Source organism: Bos taurus, chromosome 3, assembly GCF_002263795.3.
Source record: "Bos taurus isolate L1 Dominette 01449 registration number 42190680 breed Hereford chromosome 3, ARS-UCD2.0, whole genome shotgun sequence".
NCBI classification, from domain to species: domain Eukaryota; kingdom Metazoa; phylum Chordata; class Mammalia; order Artiodactyla; family Bovidae; genus Bos; species Bos taurus.
In genome coordinates, this window is record NC_037330.1 from 99,766,761 (window position 1) to 99,784,541 (window position 17,781).

Here is a 17,781-nt window from a genome sequence, read left to right on the forward strand (position 1 = left end):
CAAAGACTCCTAATTTACAATCCCATTTCTGCCTTGCCTCTCTCCAACCTATTTTCCACACAGCAGCCAGAATGATATTTTTAAAATTCAAAGCTGATTACATCATTCTCCAGCTTAAAACCTTTATGGCTGGGACTTCCCTGGTGGCCAGTGGTTAAGACTCTGTACTTCCACTGCAGGGGGCACGAGTTCAATCTCTGGTCAAGGAACTAAGATCCCAGATGCCAAATAAAAACAACAACAAAACAAACAAACAAAAAACCCTTTCATGCCTCTCTCTTCCTTTTAGAGAAAAAGTCCATAATCCCATATAGCCTGTAAAACCTTCCTTATTTGGTTCAGATGGTAAAGAACCTGCCTGCAAGGTGGGAGACCTGGCTTTGATCCCTGGGTTGGCAAGATCCCACTCCAGTATTCTTGCTTGGAGACTCCCCATGGATAGAGGAACCTGGCAACCTACAGTCAATGGGGTCGCAAAGAGCCGGACATGACTGAACGACTAAGCAGAGCACAGACTTTCTGTAGCCTCACACTCCCATCCCCAACCCCATGCCACCTATTAATTCCTATTCATTTTCAGGTCTTAGCTTAAATTTCACTTCCTCAGCACTAGATCTTCTAACTATAAGACTTCATGGAAAAAAAAAAAAGACTTCATGGCATCTTGTACTTTTCTTCTGTAGCACTTATCACAACCATAAATAGTCAACAGTTATCTCCCTCACTACACTGCAAGTTCCATGGTGACTTGTGCAATTTAGCGTGCCTGGCATTTGGTAGACAATATTTGCTGAATGAAAGAAACACTCCTTCAAATATCAACTCCCACATCCTACAACTACCACTGAGCTCTCCTTTTCTCAATTTCTAAAACACAATTTAGCATTTTATTACAGAATCTTTTTTCATTCAAATTCATATACATCTGAGCATTGGATAAGATGTCTGGAAGGTCTCCTTTCTTTTCCCCAGTCTAGTACTAACTTTGTGTTCCTAAGCAAGCCCTATTTCCTAGACAAGGCCCACTTCTTTGGTATCATGAGGTTACCTGTCCTACTCTCTCTGATGGGGGCAAAATAAGAAAGCAATTGTAAATAACACATTTTAACTAGACAGGGTGCAGTAAGTGCTCATATAAGAAGTGTAGGTTTTTTTCCTTTCTTAGGCAGTAGCACAGACCAGGCTCAAAGTGAAGGTACTTTGACCCCTCAAAGTGCAGGGGTCAGACTGCCTCGGTCTAAATACTAGCTATACCACTTACTACCTAAAGGACCTACAGAAGTAAGAACCTTAACTTCTCTGCACCTCAGTTTCCTCAAAGATGAAAGAAAAACAGTAATATTACCCACCTCAGAGGACTGCTGACAGAACAAAAGGAGGTAAGGCCCAACATGTATAAGCACTTAGTAAATATTAGCAATATTAGGATTCCTATTAAACAGGACAAGAGCTGCATCTCTTCCTGTATACTTCTGGCAGACACTCAGCACAGCCCCAGCCTCGATCCAGATCCTACCTGGCAGGAGGGAAACGGCTGACATCCCCTCTGGTGAAAGTAAAACAACGAAGATTTGGACTGCAAGCCCAGGACGCAGGGGATGGAGCAGCAGTTTGGCTATTCTCAGGCTCTGGTTCCCTGTGGAAGACAGCTTCATTCACAAAGTCCCTGGCCTTCAGCTGCTCCAGCTCAGCACTCACACGATCCCCAGCAGCGAAGTTATTCACCAGTGCACCATACTTCTGCTCTGAGAGGAGACTGACCCGGATTGATGGCCAGAGATCTCCAAATTGCACACTGTAGGTCATGTCAAAATTCTGCAGAGCCAGTCGAGTAGCAGGAAATTTGGGCTCTGTGGAAGCCTGGAAGAAAGAGAACAGGCCTGTAAGTCTTCTAGGCCTCACTATCCCATTACTGCCTGAGCCCACCACCACCTTAGAGTGCTGGGGCAAACATGGGTCCAGCTAAGTGCCCACTCCTGCCTTTGCATCGTGCCTCTGCCTGCCAGAGCAAAAGCGTATGAGAAAAGTAGTGGGAAACCGGCCTTTCTAACTCCATGTTGTGAAAGTAAACTTTAGCTCTCACAATAGCATGTGGGGTTCACCAAAAATGAGGGCATTCCTTGAGACCTAGGAGAGGACTCTTGAGTAGAGTCTATAGAACGTTGGTAGCAACTATAGAGGCCCTGGGCAAAGAACAGATTTAAAGATGGGAGACATTTTTTTTCTTTCTGAACAGTCCTTCCATTTTCTAAAGCACTTTCACATCTCCTAGATTAGATGAGCACCACAAGAGACAGTGCAGTGGGATACAAAAAATATCAACCTTCTACATTTGGTGGAGAGGTGAGGGTAACTTACCTAAAGGTCATGCAGTGACTGACACCACAATGTTCAGTATCACAGGGCTGAGGGTCATCTGGGGAAAGTCCCCAGATTCCAGGAAGGTGGGATGAGAAGAGCTCACAGAAACCTTGAAGTGTGAATCAAAGTGGGGACTTACAGAACGACTGCTACGGGGGCCGCAGAGAGGGGCGTGAGTCAGGCTTGAAGAGTACAGAAATAGGTCGAAAGAGGAAAAAGATCTCAGCTGAGGAGTCCACAAGTTGGCCCTGGATGCCACAGCTGGAATATACTTACTATGGCTGGCAGCCCTGTTACCGTCTATGAGTTTTGTGTTGGCTTAGATTTTTGGGTTGCTTGGAACTCCTTCTCTGCCCTCATTTCTTGTTACGGCGGGGGCTCTTGCTGCGACCCTGACCTCTGCTACGGTGGGGACTCTTGCTCCGCCCCGGACTTTTGCCACAGTGGGGACGAGTCTTGCTCCGGCTCCTGCTGTGGCCCTGCCTTCTGCTACGGTGAGGACTCTTGCTTGGGCTCCGACTTCTGTTACGAAGGGCACTCTTGATTGGGCCCTGACTTTTGCTAGGTCTGGTACTTTCACTCTGGCACTGATCTTCAAAACGTAGAGGACTCTCTCTCCGGTTTTTATTTGTGCTTTCTTGGGTACTATTGCTCCCACTCCGACTTCTGCTAAGATGGAAAGTCTTTCTTTGAGTCCAAGTTGTGCTAGGGCAATGGGCACTCTCACTCTGGCTCCCACTTGCGCTTTGGTGGATGTTCTTGCTGTCACTACTTTGGCATTCACTAATAACCAAAAGTGAACTACAGCTGGCACTAGTGCTACAGCTGGAACTCTTGGTTGAAGGCACAGGACAGCTGTAGGGAATCTGGGAGGACTCCTTGTGGGAGTCTCGAGAAGCCATGGAGTAGACGTGGAGGCCACATGGCATAGCATCAAGGTGACCCCGGGCTCTGGGGGCAATGGGTAAATTTTGGGGGTCAAAGGGTGTTCTCAAAGGGATAAAAGAATAGATGTGGGTAGAACAAGGAGGCACCACAGGCTGGCGATGAGGTTGGAGTGGGCCCCGGGGAGTGCCGTAAGTGCCACCAGGGGGCACCACAGGCTGGTTATGACACTGAAGGGGACCTGTGCATTGATTGAGGGGACCAGAGAGTAGGCCAGGATCGAGAGTGGGGGTAACCATGGAATATACATGGGTACTACAGGGGGGTCCTCGGGGGCTGGTCTGAGCATAACTACTGGGTAAGATAGGATCACAAGGAAGGCGAAGGGGAAGGGAAGCAGGGATAACTGTTTTGAGGGTTCTAGGAACCACAGCAGGTGCAGTAGTCCCTTGGGGAAGTTCTTTGGGGCAGGAATTTGAGCAAGTTGTGATGGTTGTCACCATACAAGAAGGACCAGAGACGCCAGAAGGGCGGGAGGGAGGTGGAGGAGAGGAGCTGGGCTTGGGGGCGCTGAGCTGGTCAGGACTGTGCTCGGTGACCAGGGAGTGACATCTGTGGGGAGAATGTGGTTGTTTTACCTCTGAGGATTTGGGAGACTTTGCTTGGGGACAAATGGGCACAGGGAGAGGGGATTCCTTACAGCTTCTGCAGGGGGGTGACTGGGGTGGATTCATAAACTGGTTGCCTGGAGGTGAAGGGAAGAAGGCAGAACAAGGACAGTGGGAGGACAGGGGAAGAGGTGGTTCCTGGGGACAGGTGGGACCAGAAATCATAGCACCTGGGGTTATTCGGAGATAAGAGCTCCCACCAGTCTCCCAGGAATAAATGGACTCAAAGCAAGACTTACTGGAATCCTGTAACTGGGGGTTGCCAGTACTCCCAGGGGATAGGTGGATGGCATAGTAAGGGTTCCCAGGGGCAGGTATGTGGGCCTCTGGGGGAAGATGGGAATAGTGATAAGAGCCCTCCTGAGGTGAGCTGGGACAACTAGATGTGCCTGGTTGGGAGGAAAGTGGGGAGCCACAATAATTTTTCCCAAAAGTCGGGTCAAGCTGTGGTTTAGGTTCATGAGAGTCTGGACGCTTAACATGGCCATGGTAAAAGTTGTCAGTGGGTGGGGAAGATGCTGAGGAAAGAGGAGGATCATTGTAACTTCTCCCTGAGGACCAGGAAGAAAGCAGAGTAGAGGTCATGGGCCCAGTATCCAAAATCCTCTGAGGAGGTGGAGAAATTATAGGTCTAGTTTCCATGTGCCGATGGGCAAGGGGAGGTGAAATTACAAGCCCAGTTCCCAAGGACCTGTGAGTAAGAGGTGGTGAAATCACGGGGCCAGTTTCCAAAGGCACATGAGTAAGGGGTGGGGAGGTCACCGGGTTGGTTACCAGGGCTGGAGGGTATCCACCATAGTAATAGAGGTAACTGTGCTGGTCTATGTAAGGGCCTCGGGGACAGGGACGTGGTGTTCTCGGAGGGCTGATCCAGCTGCAATGAGGGCTCCGCTGACGGGCAGGAGGTGACCCCACAAGGCGGAACCGCTCAACACAAGGACTTGGAGGGGACGAACCCGACAGGATAGGCTCCCGGCAGGAGGGCCTTCCTAGGTGTGGAGAACTGGGTTCAAAACATCCCCCTGGGCGCGGAAGAGCCTGCGGGGTTGGGGAGGAGGGCGGTGGCGGCCGGGAAAGAATCGGTCGGGGCAGGGAGGAGGGCTGGCCGGTTAGGGAAGAAATTTCAGGGCTACAAGTGAGGCCAGAGAAAGGGGCTCTGGACAAGTGGGGAGAGCCCATAAGGTGGGAGGAGTCGCTGAACCTTTTGCGTGGTTTGGGGGAAAGGTCTGGAGGTGGTCGCTATAACCTTTCCTGGGAGCCAGAGGCAGCTCGAGGGTGAGGAATGGGGTTGAATCCTCTCCCGAAGGGCAGCAGAAACCCGGGAGGGAAAGGTAAGTCACTACGTCACTTTCCTAGCGGAGAGGACGGCGGGGCAGGAAGGTCTAGGAGGAAAGGAAGAGAAGAAGTCATGGGGGGAGGGGGAAGGGGAGGTAGGGTGGGAAAAAAGGGGAGGGAGGGGGAAAGGGAGGAAGGGAAGTGGAAAGGTTAGTGGGGGTCCAGGGGAAGGTAACCAAGTGCCGGAAACAAGAGGCGTGACAGAACTGAAAAAATGAGGGCGGAGGTGATGACGTAACTTAGAGGGGCGGAGTCTGGAGTCCGCAGACCTAACTAGAGGGGCAGCCGAAGACTTGTGACGAAATAAAAAGGCGGCGAGAGGCGAAGACTACAGAGGTGAGAAGGCACCTAGTCACGCCGCCTGAAGGGTGGGGGAAAGGTGACCCAAAGCGTTCCAGCGGCGCTGGAGTAGCGAACGAACTGAGGGTGCGAGATGTGACAGGGCTGGATAAGTTTCCCGAGGGGCGGCGGTAAAAGGCTGCCGTCACTGGACCTTACCCATTTCTTCTTATGTCGTTGTCTCCGCGGGACCGTCGCGAAGTCCGCACGCTTCAGCATGTCCCGAACACCTCTCACTACCAGCGCAGCCATGTCGTCGTGCGCCGCTTTGTAATTCCGACCGGAACCTCAAAAGCAGACGCTCAGGTTCCGGAGAGGTGGTGTGCCCCACTGTGGACGAAAAGGGGAGAGCGTTACGGCTGACTCTCTTGGGGCTCCGCCCTCCGATACGACGCGAGTGCAAACCCCGCCCAGCTAGGGATCTTTTGTTGTTCTTGCTGTTGTTTTTAGTCGCTCAGTCATGTCCGACTCTTTGCGACCCTCTAAACTGTAGCCCTTGACGTACTCCTTTTCCTATTTGAACCAGTCTGTTGTTCCATGTCCAGTTCTAACTGTTGCTTCCTGACCTGCATACAGGTTTCTCAAGAGGCAGGTCAGGTGGTCTGGCATGCCCATCTCTTTCAGAATTTTCCACAGTTTATTGTGATCCACACAGTAAAAGGCTTTGGCATGGTCAATAAAGCAGAAATAGATGTTTTTCTGGAACTCTCTTGCTTTTTCCATAATCCAGCAGATGTTGGCAATTTGATCTCTGGTTCCTCTGCCTTTTCTAAAACCAGCTTGAACATCTGGAAGTTCATGGTTCACGTATTGCTGAAGCCTGGCTTGAGAATTTTGAGCATTACTCTACTAGCGTGTGAGATGAGTACAATTAAGACTCCGAGCTGCCAATGCAGGGGATATGTGTTTGATGCCTGGTTTCGGAACTAACATTCCCAACATGCTGCACTCAGTTCAGTTCAGTTGCTCAGTCGTGTCCAACTCTTTGTGACCCCATGAATCGCAGCACGCCAGGCCTCCCTGTCCATCACCAACTCCCGGAGTTCACTCAGACTCATGTCCATCGAGTCAGTGATGCCATCCAGCCATCTCATACTCTATCGTCCCCTTCCCCTCCTGCCCCCAATCCCTCCCAGCATCATTCTTTTCCAATGAGTCAACTCTTCGCATGAAGTGGCCAAAGTACTGGAGTTTCAGCTTTAGCATCATTCCTTCCAAACAACACCCAGGGCTGATCTCCTTTAGAATGGACTGGTTGGATCTCCTTGCAGTCCAAGGGACTCTCAAGAGTCTTTTCCAACACCACAGTTCAAAAGCATCAATTCTTCGGTGCTCAGCCTTCTTCACAGTCGAACTCTCACATCCATACATGACCACAGGAACACCCATAGCCCTGACTAGACGGACCTTTGTTGGCAAAGTAATGTCTCTGCATGGCCAAAAAAGAAAAAAAAAAAAAATGTAACAATGTATACTTAAAAGAGACTGCTCAAACCCTGAGATGCAGAGAACAAAGGTAGAGATATTGAAATAAATTATAAATTTTTAATTAATTACCTTAACCGAAATATCTAGCCTGCCATAATTCATCTGAGCGTCCCCCATTTAAAGCCTGCCTGCATGTGTATCGGAAAGCATCCTTGGATTGAGTCCAAACTAGATAGATCCCCCACCATTTATCATAAAATTTGAGTCCTCCCTCTAGCATTTCCTGCTCTGATCCATATATACACGTATGACTATGAAACTTTTCTAAATTGGAGAATGGCCATATGAACTCCCACAAAAAACTCTCCAGTGACTTCCTTTTCCCTGTGGAAAAGCCACAGTCTTTACTTTGGCATATGTATGAGTTCCCTTGGGCTTCCATAACAAAGTTCCATAAACTTAGTGGCTTAAACAACAGAAGTTTACAGTCTCACATATGGGGAGTCTAGAAACCCTTAATCAAGGTTGGTTCCATCTGACAGCTCTGAGGGAAAACCTGTTCTGTGCCCCCTCCTAACTTCTGGTAGCTTGAGCATCCTTAGCTTGTGAATGGGAGAAGGCAATGGCAACCCACTCCAGTACTCGTGCCTGGAATATCCCATGGACGGAGGTGCCTGGTAGGCCACAGTCCCTGGGATCCCGAAGAGTCAAATGCAACTGAGCAACTTCACTTTCACTTTCATGCACTGGAGGAGGAAATGGCAACCCACTCCAGTATTCTTGCCTGGAGAATCCCAGGGATGGAGGAGCCTGGTGGGCTGCCATCTATGGGGTCGCACAGAGTCAGAAACGACTGACACAACTTAGCAGCAGTTAGCGGCAGTAGTGCTAAGTGCTAAGTAGTTTGTTTGAGCATTCTTTGGCATTGCCTTTCTTTGGGATTGGAATGAAAACTGACCTTTTCCAGTCCTGTGGCCACTGCTGAGTTTTCCAAATTTGCTGGCATATTTAGTGCAGCACTTTCACAGCATCATCTTTCAGGATTTGAAATAGCTCAACTGGAATTCCATCACCTCCACTAGTTTTGTTCGTAGTGATGCTTCCTAAGGCCCACTTGACTTCACATTCCAGGATGTCTGGCTCTAGGTCAGTGATCACACCATCGTGATTAGCTGGGTCATGAAGCTCTCTTTTGTACAGTTCTTCTGTGTATTCTTGCCACCTCTTCTTAGTATCTTCTGCTTCTGTTAGGTCCCTACCATTTCTGTCCTTTATCGAGCCCATCTTTGCATGAAATGTTCCCTTGGTATCTCTACTTTTCTTGAAGAGATCCCTAGTCTTTCCCATTCTGTTGTTTTCCTCTATTTCTTTGCACTGATTGCTGAGGAAGGCTTTCTTATCTCTCCTTGCTATTCTTAGGAACTCTGCATTCAGATGCTTATATCTTTCCTTTGCTTTTTGCTTCTCTTCTTTTCACAGCCATTTGTAAGGCCTCCTCAGACAGCCATTTTGCTTTTTTGCATTTCTTTTCCATGGGGATGGTCTTGATCCCTGTCTCCTGTACAATGTCACAAACCTCTGTCCATAGTTCATCAGGTACTCACTCTATCAGATCTAGTCCCTTAAATCTATTTCTCACTTCCACTGTATAATCATAAGGGAGTTGATTTAGGTCATATCTGAATGGTCTAGTGGTTTTCCCTACTTTCATCAATTTAAGTCTGAATTTGGCAATAAGGAGTTCAGGATCTGAGCCACAGTCAGCTCCCGGTCTTGTTTTTGCTGACTATATAGAGCTACAAGGCTGTATATTGTCACCCTGCTTATTTAACTTATATGCAGAGTACATCTTCCAGATGGGCTGGAAGAAGCACAAGCTGGAATCAAGATTGCCGGGAGAAATATCAATAACCTCAGATATGCAGATGACACCACCCTTATGGCAGAAAGTGAAGAGGAACTAAAAAGCCTCTTGATGAAAGTGAAAGAGGAGAGTGGGGAAGTTGACGTAAAGCTCAGCATTCTGAAAACTAAGATCATGGCATCTGTTCCCATCACTTCATGGGAAATAGATGGGGAAACAGTGGAAACAGTGTCAGACTTAATTTTTTGGGCTCCAAAATCACTGCAGATGGTGATTGCAGCCATGACATTAAAAGACGCTTACTTCTTGGAAGGAAAGTTATGACCAACCTAGATAGCTTATTCAAAAGCAGAGACATTACTTTGCCAACAAAGGTCTGTCTAGTCAAGGCTATGGTTTTTCCAGTGGTCATGTATGGATGTGAGAGTTGGACTGTGAAGAAAGCTGAGCACCGAAGAATCGATGCTTTTGAACTGTGGTGTTGGAGAAGACTCTTGAGAGTCCCTTGGACTGCAAGGAGATCCAACCAGTCCATTCTAAAGGAGATCAGTCCTGGGTGTTCATTGGAAGGACTGATACTGAAGCTGAAACTCCAATACTTTGGCCACCTCATGTGAAGAGTTGACTCATTGGAAAAGACCCTGATGCTGGGAGGGATTGGGGGCAGGAGGAGAAGGGGACAACAGAGGATGAGATGGCTGGATGGCATCACCGACTCGATGGACATGGGTTTGGGTGAACTCTGGGAGTTGGTGATGGACAGGGAGGCCTGGCGTGCTGCAATTCATGGGGTCACAAAGAGTCGTACATGACTGAGCTACTGTACTGAAACTGTAGCTCACCAGGCACCTCAGTCCACAGGAATCTCCAGGCCAAAATACTGGAGTTGGTTGCCATTTCCTTCTCCAGGGATCTTTTGAGAGTCTGAAAAAAGAGCAATCATTTGTGGAGAATGGTGGCTCCGTCTGAATGCTTGTAGCTTTAGGAGAGACTCTGTAAATTCCCCTAACCCAGTTGAGGGATAAAGGAGGACTACGAACTGATTGTTGAGTACAGAAAGAGTTAGGTAGGCAAAATGAAGCAAGAAGAGCCTTCTAGGAAGAACTTGTATGGAGAGAGATCCAGAGGTAGTGAAAAACGAGGCTACTGAGGTTTTGCAATGAAGCTGAAGCTTCAGGACATGTCATTTGTACTCCCCCGTTCAAGGCGTGTACCTAATTTTTGTATTTTTTTAAAAGACGGTCTCCCGAATTTTGTAAGCTTCAGGCCACGTTACTTTTCCAACAAAGGTCCGTCTAGTCAAGGCTATGGTTTTTCCAGTAGTCATGTATGGATGTGAGAGTTGGACTATAAAGAAAGCTGAGCGCCTAAAAATTGATGCTTTTGAACTGTGGTGCTGGAGAAGACTCTGAGAGTCCCTTGGACTGCAAGGAGATCCAACCAATCCATCCTAAAAGAAATCAGTCCTGAATATTCATTGGAAGGGCTGATGCTGAAGCTAAAACTTCAATACTTTGGCCACCTGATGCAAAGAACTGACTCCTTGGAAAAGACCCTGATGCTGGGAAAGATGGAAGGCAGGAGGAGAAGGGGACAACAGAGGATGAGATGGTTGGATGGCATCACCAATTTGATGGACATAAGTTTGAGCAAGCTCTGGGAGTTGGTGATGGACAGGGAAGCCTGGCGTGCTGCAGTCCATGGGGTCGCAAAGAGTCCGACATGACTGAGCCACTGAACTGAGACCCCACAGAACTTGACTCCACCATAGGAGCCAGTGAAAAGGAGGGACATGATCAGATAATTGTTTTTAAAAATGATTATCTGATAGCCAATGTTCAGAGTAGATGGGAGGAAGGTAGAGAGATCAGATGAGAGAAGACCATGGTCTGGATTGTGTGGTGGCTGTGAAGATAGAGAGAAGAGGATGAATTCCACTTACAGTGGAGAGAGAAGTACAGAACTTATTGACTGATTGGCCGTATCTAAAATAGTACAGATGACACCACCAGTTAATAGCCTTCCTCTTACCCTGGTTTTATTCTTATGACTTGTCATCTGATATATATTTATTTTCTTATAGTCTGCTAAATAATTTTCAAAAGGTTAAAAACATAACTTATAAAAATATAAAATGAACACATGCCAAAGATTTTATTCATCATCATAAACTGCTTAACCATTATTATCTTAAATAATGAGGGAACCAGTGAGATGGTAAGACTTGTTCAAATGAGAATTTGAGTTTCAGAGATTTGGATTATCAGCCAGAGGAATACTGAAATGAATTTGCTAATAGTTGCAGAAACACTAATATTCCTATTAAGCAATAAACTATAATGTTAGAGATTATCTCTTTTACCAGAGGGAATTAAATTCCATCTCTACTGGACAAAAATTCATTTCCATTTCTACATATAGGAATTATTTGCATTGCTTGCAGACAAGATTTGCATTGCCATCAGTTTTTTACAAGTTAACCTCTATTAGTACAAAGTTGTAAGATTACTTAGTAATGTGAAATCAATCAAGGTATGCATGCATGCTAAGTTGCTTCAGTCGTGTCCAACTCTTTGCGATCCTATGGACCTGTAGCCTGCCAGGTTCCTCTGTCCGTGGGATTCTCCAGGCAAGAATATTGGAGTGGTTTGCCATGCCCTTCTCCAGATCTCAAGCCAGGGATTGAACCCACATCTCTTATGTCTCCTGCATTGGCAGGTGGGTTCTTTTCCACTAGCGCCACCTGGAAAGTCCCTTAATCAAAGGTAAACCACAGCACTACAATAAAATATCACCCAGTAATCTTCTTCTGGGATTTACAAGCCCATTTACAAGCTCTGGACAATTTTTATGGATGTCTCCCATCAATAGGATGTATATTTTTAAAAGCAAGGATTTTGTTTAATTCATTGTTGAATTATCAGCCCCCAGTACTGTATATGGTACATAGTTAGCTCTCAAATATTTATTGAATGAGTGAGTGAAAAATGAGAAACAGGGATGTGAGAGTAAACAATTTCCCCAAGAAGTCTGTTACAGAGACCTAGCAATCATAAAGTAGAGGGAGGTATGTGTATAGAGAAAGACCTTTTTTTTAAAAGCTCATAGTAATACCCTATATGGGAAAAGAATCTGCAAAATAATGGATATATGTATATCTGTAACTGAATCACTTTGCTATATACCTTAAACCAAATATGGAGTGTCAGGACCACAGCCACAATCTCCCTGGGAAGGGACCCTTCCCACTCCAAACTGGGGGAGGGTCTTCCTTCCTGTCTAGAAACTGGGGGAACAAGGGGAGAGGGTTGGACTAGATCAGTGATTCTCAAACATTTTGGTCTCGGGACCCCTTTAAAATGTTAATGAGTATTGAGCATTATTGAGATTTTGTTTACTTTGTCTATCAATATTTGCCAGCTTAGAAATTAAAACAAATTTTTGAAAATATTTATTCATTAAAAAAATAATAAGCCCATTACATGTTAACATAAATATTTATATGAAAAATAACTATATTTTCCTAAAAGAAATTTAGTCAAAATATTGGCATTGTTTTAAAAATCTCTTGGAAAGGGACTTCTCTGGTGGTCCAGTGGCTAAAACTCTGCATTTGCAGTCCAAGGGGCCCAGGTTTGATCCTTGGTCAGGAAACTAGATCCCACATGCTACAACTAAGACCCAGTGCAGCCAAATAAAATTTTTAAATATATTAAAAAACAAATCTCTTGCAAGTTAATGTCTGGCTTAGTAAAGCTGGATTCTTAGATATTCTTCCTCAGTTCAGTTCAGTTCAGTCACTCAGTCATGTCCGACTCTCTGCAACCCCATGGACTGCAGCATACCAGGCTTCCCTGTCCATCACCAACTCCCGGAGTTTATTCAAACTCACTGCCCACTGAGTCAGTGATGCCATCCAACCATCTCATCCTCTGTCGTCCCCTTCTTCTCCCACCTTCAGTCTTTCCCAGCATCAGGGTCTTTTCAAATGAGTCAGCTCTTCACATCAGGTGGCCAAAATTCTTCCTTGGTGTGTTGTAATATGTTGTTTTAGTTGAAGTATACATTAAAAAATCCAGTCTCACACAAATATGTAGTTAGAAAAGAGAGGTACATTTTTATAGCCTTTCAAGATAACTATGAATATTCTTTGATACTATACCAAAATTTGACAAGTGGTAGTTTCCTTTAAGGTCAGTAGCAATGTGAAATCTGAAACCATATCAACGAACTTTTCATAGTCAGTTACATTAAAATTTGTTTAGTTCAGTTCAGTCGCTCAGTCGTGTCTTACTCTTTGTGACCCCATGAACCACAGCACGCCACGCCTCCCTGTCCATCACCAACTCCCAGAGTTCACCCAAACCCATGTCCAGGTAGGTGATGCCATCCAACCATCTCATCCTCTGTCATCCCCTTCTCCTCCTGCCCTCAATCTTTCCCAGCATCAGGGTCTTTTCCAATGAGCCAGCACTTCGCATCAAGTAGCCAAAGTATTGGAGTTTCAGCTTCAACATCAGTCCTTCCAATGAACACCCAAGACTGATCTCCTTTAGGATGGACTGGTTGGATCTCCTTGCAGTCCAAGGGACTCTCAAGAGTCTTCTCCAACACCACAGTTCAAAAGCATCAATTCTTCAGTGCTCAGCATTCTTCACAGTCCAACTCACATCCATACATGACCACTGGAAAAACCGTAGCCTTGACTAGACAGACCTTTGTTGGCAAAGTAATGTCTCTGCTTTTGAATAAGCTATCTAGGTTGGTCATAACTTTCCTTCCAAGGAGTAAGCATCTTTTAATTTCATGGCTGCAATCACCATCTGCAGTGATTTTGGAGCCCAAAAAATAAAGTCTGACACTGTTTCCACTGTTTCCCCATCTATTTCCCATGAAGTGATGGGAACAGATGCCATGATCTTAGTGTTCTGAATGTTGAGCTTTACGCCAACTTTCCCACTCTCCTCTTTCACTTTCATCAAGAGGCTTTTTAGTTCTTCACTTTCTGCCATACGGGTGGTGTCATCTGCATATCTGAGGTTATTGATATTTCTCCCAGCAATCTTGATGTTGCTGCAAATGGCATTATTTCATTCTTTGTTTTGTGGCTGAGTAATATTGTGTTGTGTATACATACCACATCTTTATCCATTTATCTGTAGATGGACATTTAGGTTGCTCCCATGTTTTGGGTATTGAAAATAGTGCTGCAATGGGCATCGAGGTATATGTATCTTTTTGAATTATAGTTTTCTCCAGATACATGCCCAAGAATCTGTTTACTATTTTTCTCCTGGTCACATTTACCTGCTTCTTTGTATGTCTGTCTGGCAGTTTTTAATTTTTTTTACTGAGCACTTGGTATTGTGAAATTTACATTGCTGAAGGCTGGATTTAGCTGTCTTCTTTAAAATGTCTTAGAATTTGTTCTGGCAGGCACTCAGGGTTTTTGTGTGTTTGTGAATCAGCTTGATCCTTTCAAGGTTCCTTTTTTAAAGATTTGTTATAGCCTATCTTGTGTAGCTTCTCTCTATGGCTAGTTTTAGCCCTGGAGAGGTATCCCTTTCTGGAGTTCAAGTTGAATGGGAATTCTCCACAATAGCTGGTCAAAACTCAAACATCTCCTAGCCCTCTGCATACAGCTTTGGGAATTACTTAGTTTACAGTTACCCAGTAGTTCTTTGTCTGGGTATGTGAAGTTTCATTCTACTCTTTTGCAGCTTAGTATTCAGCAACACACTTAAGCATCCTCAGAGGCAGAGGAACTAGAGATCAAATTGCCAACATCCGCTGGATTATGGAAAAAGCAAGAGAGTTCCAGAAAAACATCTATTTCTGCTTTATTGACTATGCCAAAGCCTTTGACTGTGTGGATCACAATAAACTGTGGAAAATTCTGAAAGAGATGGGAATACCAGACCACCTGATCTGCCTCTTGAGAAACCTATATGCAGGTTCAGGAAGCAACAGTTAGAACTGGACATGGAACAACAGACTGGTTCCAAATAGGAAAAGGAGTACGTCAAGGCTGTATATTGTCACCCTGTTTATTTAACTTATATGCAGAGTACATCATGAGAAACGCTGGACTGGAAGAAACACAAGCTGGAATCAAGATTGCTGGGAGAAATATCAATAACCTCAGATATGCAGATGACACCACCCTTATGGCAGAAAGTGAAGAAGAACTAAAAAGCGTCTTGATGAAAGTGAAAGAGGAGAGTGGGAAAGTTGGTGTAAAGCTCAACATTCAGAACACTAAGATCATGGCATCTGTTCCCATCACTTCATGGGAAATAGATGGGGAAACAGTGGAAACAGTGTCAGACTTTATTTTTTGGGGCTCCAAAATCACTGCAGATGGTGACTGCAGCCATGAAATTAAAAGACGCTTACTCCTTGGAAGGAAAGTTATGACCAACCTAGATAGCATATTGAAAAGCGGAGACATTACTTTGCCAACAAAGGTTTGTCTAGTCAAGGCTATGGTTTTTCCAGTGGTCATGTATGTATGTGAGAGTTGGACTGTGAAGAAGGCTGAGCGCCAAAGAATTGATGCTTTTGAACTGTGGTGTTGGAGAAGACTCTTGAGAGTCCCTTGGACTGCAAGGAGATCCAACCAGTCCATTCTAAAGGAGATCAGCCCTGGGATTTCTTTGGAAGGAATGATGCTAAAGCTGAAACTCCAGTACTTTGACCACCTCATGCAAAGAGTTGACTCATTGGAAAAGACTCTGATGCTGGGAGGGATTGGGGGTAAGAGGAGAAGGGGACGACAGAGGATGAGATGGCTGGATGGCATCACTGACTCGATGGACATGAGTCTGAGTGAACTCCGGGAGTTGGTGATGGACAGGGAGGCCTGGCGTGCTGCGATTCATGGGGTCGCAAAGAGTCGGACACAACTGAGCGACTGATCTGATCTGAAGCTGAATTCAGAGCTCTCTCTCTCTGGTTAACTCCTTCCTTTTTATGATAAAACAAGTATAGTAACACTGCTAAATATTCACTAAAATCTGAGTAATGAGTTTAGGGCTGTTCACTGTAAAATTTCAGCTTTGTTGTTTGTTTGAAAACTTAATAAATGTTTGAAAATGATTGGATTACATACAAAAAATATAATACTACCATGTACAGTAAGTCCCCTACATATGAACAAGTTCTGTTCCATGAGCACATGCAAAAGTCCAATTTGTAAGTTCAACAAAGTTAGCCTAGGCAACCAACTAACACAATCGGCTATATAGTACTATACTAATAGGGTTAGAATAGTTTATATACAAATAATATATTAAAAAACAAAAAATAAAACAGTTTTAATCTTACAGTATAGTATCTTGAAAAGTATAGTAGTACAGTACATATATACAGGGGCATACATGGGCTGGCATCAAGTGAACAGACAAAAAGTTACTGACTGGACGAGGGAGAGGAGATAGCAGAGCTGAAGGACCATCAGCAACAGGAGGAAATGAAATGGAGGGCAAGCTGCAATTTCATTCACGCATGATATTGATGGCACAAGTTCTGGTTCTTTGCTGGATTCAATTCTATCTGCCGTCTTGAAAAAATGATCCAGTGATGTCTGGGTAGTAGCTCTTTTTTCTTATCATAGATGACACCGTGGCACTAGACTGCATTCTGAACAGCTATTGTAGGCTTCATGTACTGTTCTATGTTTGGGCCAAAAATTCACCTCAAAAACTAACAGTGCCTCAAAGAAAATCCCCCCCCCCATTTCCTGTGTCATAATTCTCTTCAGTTCTTCACTTAGTTCTTTTAACTCTCTCCTGTCTTTGTCCATTCTCTGGGCCTCCAATTCTATCAGATTTCCTTCTTGTGTTGCACAAGAGCTTAATGAAATCATCCCCTTACAGATCTAGCTCCAGCTTCTCACTCAGGGTCACTGAGTTGCTGAAGACCTCTTTGGACTCTTCATCCACCTTCTCAAATCCATGAAAATCATGAACAAACTGTGGGCAAAGGTTCTTCCAAACCCCATTCATGGTGACAGCAGTAACTTCATACCAAGCCAAGTCAGTTTTTTTTTTTTTTAATGTCCTTGTAGATGTTATAGTCCTTTAAAAATTAACACAAGGTTGTTCCTGATTCATCATTCACCTTTATATCTGATGAAAAATGTGATGGAAAGTCACTCTAACTCCCTTGTCCATGGGTTGGATGAGCAATGTAGTATTTGGTGGCAGGTGCACTGCTTTGACGTTGGGATGAGAGCCATCCATGAATGGGGTGACCCAGGGTATTGTCAAGCAGCAGAAGACTATTGAATGGGACATACCTTCCAAGCAAGATTTCTCTACCTCTGGGATAAAGTGGTGGAAAAATCAGTTCTGAAAAATGGTCTGTGAAACCCAGGCTTTGGAGTTACTGTTTCACACAAGGAGAGTCTTTGGCCATGTTTTTAAGGGCTTTTGGGTTCTCTGAATGATAAACGAGGAGAAGCTTCAGCTTCAAATCACTGGCAACATTGCCACTAAACAACGGAGTTAGCCTGTCCTTTGCTGCTTTATAGCCTGGCATCAACTTTTCCTCCTTACTGATGTAACTTTGATCTGGAATCCTCTTCCAGTACAGTCCTGTCTCATCCACATTAAAAACCTCCTCAGGTAAATAAGTGACTTCACCAGTAATTTCTTGAAGCATTTCAGTAAATTCCCAGGCAGCTACCATATCTGCACTTGCTGCCTCACCACGTACGTTTACATTGTAAAGACTGGTTCTAGCCTTGGACCGATGAAACCTGCCACATATAGTATTAAAAGATGTGCCTTCTGATTCTTCGCTGTGTTTCTTCTTCAAGTCTTTATAAAGGCTTTTAGCTTTCTCTTAAATCAGCATTAAGCTAAGCAGAACTTGACAGTGTTGTTGATCCTGCATCCA

The 17,781-nt window shown here is 45.0% G+C and overlaps 1 protein-coding gene and 1 long non-coding RNA gene across 7 annotated transcripts in view; one reads left to right on the plus strand and one right to left on the minus strand.

Moving 5' to 3' along the window:
* The window catches only part of NSUN4 (NOP2/Sun RNA methyltransferase 4), a 30,286-nt gene extending 24,420 nt beyond the window's left edge, over positions 1-5,866 (minus strand). Inside the window, exons 1-3 of one of the 6 annotated variants that reach the window (XM_024989747.2) lie at positions 4,689-5,866; positions 2,359-3,027; positions 1,517-1,860 (exon numbers count right to left, since the gene is read on the minus strand). In XM_024989747.2, coding sequence (XP_024845515.1) covers positions 1,517-1,806 — 290 coding nt within the window. In that variant the 5' untranslated portion in view covers positions 1,807-1,860; positions 2,359-3,027; positions 4,689-5,866. Of the gene's footprint in view, positions 1-1,516; positions 1,861-2,358 lie in introns of those variants that run through there. The other 5 variants (XM_059884900.1, XM_024989746.2, NM_001191381.1 and 2 more) reach the window with 5 other exon arrangements.
* Positions 5,531-15,978, plus strand: LOC132344920 (uncharacterized). Its single transcript, XR_009493997.1, has 2 exons — positions 5,531-5,585; positions 14,947-15,978. It is a non-coding gene; the product is annotated as an uncharacterized lncRNA (long non-coding RNA).
* Positions 15,979-17,781: the final 1,803 nt, after the last annotated feature.